At 38.3% G+C, this 6,000-nt stretch overlaps 1 protein-coding gene across 1 annotated transcript in view; it reads left to right on the top strand.

Moving 5' to 3' along the window:
* LOC139710195 (E3 SUMO-protein ligase PIAS2-like) overlaps window positions 1-1,602 on the top strand; it is a 48,401-nt gene extending 46,799 nt beyond the window's left edge. The window contains exon 13 of the mRNA XM_071622127.1: window positions 1,029-1,602. Within this exon, the coding sequence (XP_071478228.1) occupies window positions 1,029-1,166 (138 nt within the window). The 3' untranslated portion in view covers window positions 1,167-1,602. The remainder of the gene's footprint in view (window positions 1-1,028) is intronic.
* The last annotated feature ends 4,398 nt before the right edge of the window (window positions 1,603-6,000 follow it).

The raw sequence follows: 6,000 nt of genomic DNA on the forward strand, positions 1-6,000 counted from the left end.
GACAAACAGAAATTGGTCTCCTCAGCAACCAGTACCTCCGGATGAAATTCTATAATGACGCCTCTGTCAAAGAACACGGCAGACTGTCAATGAAACATGCAACCCTCTACAGGCTGACGTGAAAGATTACACCCATATGTGTATGCAGGCCCCATGGCAAAAATGACCACAAGGTCACACTAAGTTGCACCTCATCAATACTCTTGCCTGCTAATACTCTAAGCCTGCACTCCGAATCGAGCAGAACTCAATTTGAAAACTCCTCTGGACTATGATTTGCCTTATTTGACTTGAGAAACTTGTCTGGCTAGAAATATGATATTCATATGCATTCAGACAAACAAACAGCATTAACAACAACAACAAAATTCATTCAGTTGACATGAACTGCATTTTGAAACATATCATACAAAATGAGTTTTTGGTCAGTATGAAAATCTTCGTAATAGTGAAATATAATTCCCTTCTCAAAATATTCTGATAATATTTCCTCCATGAATATGTGCCATTCATGTACTTTTTATGCCTCCGCCCGAAGGGTGCCGGGTGCATTATTTCTGGATAAATTTTTGTATTTTTTTGACTTGGACAGACCAAATTTCCCCAAATTACCTATTTTTTACACATTGCATTATCATCTCTCAAGATCATTTGTTTAAATCTGGACGGTGCACTCCTGTTGTAACAAAGTAGAAATTCAGGTCCTAAAATTATCATATATGTATCTTTATATACTTTACTCTTGGGCAATAATGAACTTTCGATGTAACGAAAGAAAACTGTCAGTCCCAAGGACTTCATACAACTGGAGTCGCCTGTAATTTTGTTTTGTTTTGTTTTTTTAAATAGTGTATATGAATTTTTTGTTATCTTTTTTTCTTTCTTCATCTCCCTCACTCTTATTTCTTCCTTTCCGACAATCCTTCCTCTCCCTCTCTCCTCTATTCCTCCCCTCTCTCTCTATCATTCTCTCTCTGCTAAATCTAAATTTTCACCACCAGATTTTCTAATCACTTGTTCCATTCTAGTACCCCCCGCCACCATACTACATGGACCAAGGGGCCAGCCGAAGCAGCAGCGTTGCCACCAGCTCCACCACCAGCCGGGCCGGTAGCACAGGCAGTGGACACGGCATAGGGCCCCCCGATGTCATCCCCCTCGATTAAAACGAGATGATCAACGTGCCACTAAAACTGCGAAAGAGCCACTTTCCTTAGCAGCATAGAACCCTGCCCTCTGGCTGCCCAGCTTTCTGCTGTTTTATCATCGTTTTATCATGTGTCATGGTAGGGGACAAGACTTCTAGCCTTTACCTGCCTTCCCTGGAGGCCCCAGGGGATGAATCCAAACCAGTTCTGAGATTTAGTAGAGTAATCTTTTTTATTCTTTAACTGGGTATCAAATCTATTCATTTATCTTCTTTTTTTTTTTCTTCTTTTTTTTTTCGTTACATAAACTGCCACTTTTTTGTGACATTGCACTGACTCAGTCACAACTGTACAGGTCTGACATATAGTAAGGCCTAATATATTATAAGGCCAGACCTAAAGGTAAGTGTGCTAAGAGTCCATCCCAGCTAGGGTTGTATGTAGCAGAAGGGGGGGGGGGGGGGGGGTTGGTATTACCATGATTTTCAGAGTATGCCATTTAATAGGGAAAAATATGAAAGGTGACAGTAAAAATAGGCCTACAGGCATTAGAGGCATAGAGCACCTTTGCCCCCCCCCCCCCCCCCCCCCCCCCAATAGCTCAGGGACCTTCTCCCTCTTGCGGAACTCCAATGTTTGGAAATGTTCTAGGATTTAGTCCAGGACCATGCTTGTTGAAGCTGCTGTTTTTGCTGCAGTTTCATGCAAACATTAACATGTGGTGAGATTCTGCACCAAGTGCCATATGTCATGTTGTAAGACGTTGTCAGTTTTGACTTACTAAAAAAAATTTTAAATGTCGCAGTTTGCGTACTTTGCATGGAGATTTCGAGGAAGGGTACACACTTGTAAGCGACTGAGCAACAGCTCATTGTTGAAATGGGACAGAGCAAGAGGTCTTTGAAATGTGTGATGTGATGCTTGCCCAAACTCCGCCTCTTCGTTTGTTTGTATTATAAGTGTCCCTTACACAGTACCGTCTTGTATACTGAAACCAGCCAAAGCGGAAGCAGAAACTTCTCGGCTCTATTAGACTGAGATCACAAATGCTCCTTGCATATGGCAGTTACCCTTCAGGACGGGCACGTGGTTATAGCGCACTATTTTATGTATTACAGCGTTGGCAATCGCTTCGTACTGATTTTGTGTACATGGTATGGGACCTTCGTGTTTGAATGTTGGGCATTGGACTCAGAGATTAGGAGTAGAACTCCATTGCTTTAGTTTGCACATCATTTCTCAAGAATTAAAGTCTGCAATGATGTGTGTGTTTGTGTGTATATGTGTGTTTGCATGCGTGAGTGTGTGTGTGTGTGTGTGTATGTATGTATCAGAGCAAGTGAGAAAGTAGAAAATCATTTTATCATCATTTTCCTTACACTTTCCAGGCCCACTGTTGGACAATGAGATAAGTGTATCAATGCAACTTGCTTTTTGTTTTGTTTGATTGTTGTTGTTTTTAATAGAATAAAAAAAAATTAAAATGAATTTGTTGGTTACCAAGACATTATTGCAGTGATTAGCACATAATCACAATGCTATAGAATAAATTTTGCAATGTTTTTATTTTTATGTTTGTTATTGTGTATGCTTGATTTTTTTTACAGAGACCTCTTTCACATTCAGCAGTCCTGCTGAGAGGTTATACAGACATAATGAGCGTTTTGAGTAATTTGGAATGATTTTGTGAAACAATTCAAAACGGGTTGTAAGCGTTTTCAGTCTGTAGATACAAAGTAGCAAGATGCGCTGATATAGAGACCAGAACCAATGTGTACCTGGTACCATTTTGTCCATTAACTGTACATACTCACGTTTAGTCCCACAAAGTTAATTGTAATGCTTTTGTTACTTCATAAGGGGAAATTGTTATAATTCTGGTTCGGCAGTTCTCTTTAAATGCTCTTCTATCAATGAAAGTGATGTGTCTTTGTTATCTTTCAGAAGAAAGTCATGATTACGCGCCATTATCTAGTTTATGAACCTCTGACTTTTGAGTAGTGCCTGTACTTGGACCGGATGTTTTTCATGCCATCTCTCCCTTACCCCAAGTCTGTGAAAATAAGTACCTGAAAAACTGTTTTGATAAACGTGGCAACGTCTTCACCAAGAGTAATGCTCACACAAAGATGCGACAAAGGACGAAAGAGATTGCATTATTACGACTATGACAATGACAATGACGATGACGATGATGATGATGATTATCATCATAATCATTATTGTTGTTGTTGTTGCCGTTATTACTGTTACCATCAACATCATCATTGATATTAGGACCATGTATTGTAATAGTGTGTGGATAGCATCGGTCTCCAAGAAGCGAAACTGAATAAAGGAAGTTTACCATCCATAGACCAATATTGCTGCCACAACTATAGCCTTCCATCATGCTCATAAAGTCCAACTCACAGTTGATTACGGAAGTGTTATTCCTTTCTCTGTAATATCCCATCATTCACTTTTGATGTCAATGTTTTCGTTGTCACTGATGGTAACGTTTTATGTTAACGATTGTAAAGTGTGTAGGGCGTTTCTTTGTTCCAGACGAAGGAAAAAAGAATTGTGCCATCTTGTAAAAATGTGTCATGGATTTTGTTAGCATTTCTGTTGCATTGTGTAGGTGCAGGAGAATAAAAAATCATACTGTAACATTTTCTCGTCTTAGAATGATGTAGCTACACGAGACAAGATGAAACATGTGCATATCCTTGGCATGCATTATAACATGTACATTTTTCTCCCAAAGTGTATCCTACCTGTCATATCAAAAAATGATGTATGCACTTGATTCCCGTTATCCACAAAATGAATTTTTCTGTCTTGTGAGAATATGTTGCGTGTTGCACTATTTTGCATCTTTCATTTTTTAAAATCATTTTGCACAGAGTGTGTATCTAAGCAATTTGAATGACTGCTGGTCCCTAGTTAAACAATCAAAGATAAGATGAGAGGAAGAGTGTGTGTTGATGTGTAGCAATTTTGTAGAAAAAGAAATGATATGCTGTAGCCCTCATATCTTTTAGTGTGAAATTTCTGTGTTTTTACTCCGAGAGCTCTCTTCTTATTAGTATTTAGTGTGGTACAGTGTCGCCCTGTATGCTATTTTTGTTAAGCTCTGCTCTGCGAGCTCTTATATTGGTATTTTATGTGTCCTGGTGAGACAAAGGACCTTTTTGAAATTTAAAAAAAAAGAAAGGAGACAAATTCTATGACATAATGCATACATATTGAGGTATAAATAGGCAGTTCTTTTGACTGTCAACTAATCAGAAGACATTGAGATGAATCAATGTTATATATACCATTGTGTGTAAAGTAGCTTGTGAGGTAGGATCGCAAGGAGTTGGTGTTATTTATTTTTTTAAGGACTCATAGCTGCAATAAGTATCTGTAAATACATACCTCATATTACTCATACACCAGACCCATTGTCAGCTGTAGTGAAAAATGATGAATACTGATTTTGGTTTTCCATTTCTTTTTTGTTTCTTTTTTTTTTTGGTTGCTTTATTTTGTGTTTTCATTTGACTCTCTGTACATAGTATTTATTACTGAAAGTTTTACAGAAGAACAAATCTGTTACCAGGGAAAGAGTTATTTTCTGGTCAAAAACAAAATGAAAACAAACATTATGAAAAGAAATGGATTAAGAAAAAATTGCAAATATATGTCATATGTATTTCCCAACTGAATGAATGGAATATACCAATGAGAAGTAATGTGCAGATTGGATCTCTATTTTTGGACATTTGGTGTTCCATGTTTCAGAGTGTCTGGCAAAAATGTATATTTGTTACTGTCTTTAAGAAATGTCTGCCACTGTTCATACAACCATCATATGTTACAATTCTAAATGATTTCATTGAATATGTAGTCATCAATTGCCATTAGAATTAAATCTTCTGTTATATGTGGAAAAAAATGCTACCTTGGGTGTGTATGCGTGGGTGAGATTCACAGTGAAACTCAGTGGACTTTGGATATTTAGGAAAGAGAGTGAGGTAAATAAATGAGGAAAGAAATAAGGAGGACGCTGCAATTTTAGTGGAAGAGGATTTTAATATACACTGACCGTATGTCAGATGGAAATAAAGTGAATGCAAGATGTTGTTTTTTACTGGACACATTGGGCAGCTTTAGATTTGTGACACAGACGTTTAATACGACGACTGCATCGACTGTTTTCCTCTCCCCCTGCGTCATGTTGCAAAGTAGCTTTAGATTAAGCGAGGATGCAGCTTATACAAAGTAAAGTATGGCGCCCCCATAGGATCATTGCGTCAAGTAGCTCTCTGCAGTGTTGATTTGAGCAGACGCAAAAAATGGCCCAGAACCGACCATGCCAACTCAGACGGCACAAGGTCAATTTTTATAAGGGAATGTGTGCATGTGCAGAACAGGGTTTTTTTTTCCTGTGAATGTCCACGTCTTGAAAATCTAAAGCTCCCTAATAATGAGACAAGTGGTTTGTACACAACCTCTCTTTTATGAGTTATATGCCGAGTGATACTATAAAAGTGGACATTTTTGTGGTGTGGAAGTTTTTCCATGTTTCGTGCCACGTGAAACTCGTGCAGAAGATAAAGATGCGTGCGTTTTTTGCCTATTTTTATTTATTTATTTTTTCATCTGTAGTTTTCTGCATGATTGCTGGTCCTGTACGGTGAGTGGATTTGCTGTTGTAATGTGGACCAGTTACCTTTTACTGAAGTATGTGCTGCCAAATCCTTTAACTGCCGTGGCAGCAATGATCTGTTTGAAGTACCAGGTATCCACTCAATTGCTGTGACCGTCCACAAATTTCATCTTACTCAGCCAAGCATGAAAAAGTTAATTGCGCAAAAATTTC

This window comes from Diadema antillarum, unplaced genomic scaffold, assembly GCF_040938485.1.
Source record: "Diadema antillarum isolate AM-2024a unplaced genomic scaffold, OU_Dant_1.0 seq00001508_RagTag, whole genome shotgun sequence".
Taxonomy (NCBI): Eukaryota; Metazoa; Echinodermata; class Echinoidea; order Diadematoida; family Diadematidae; genus Diadema; species Diadema antillarum.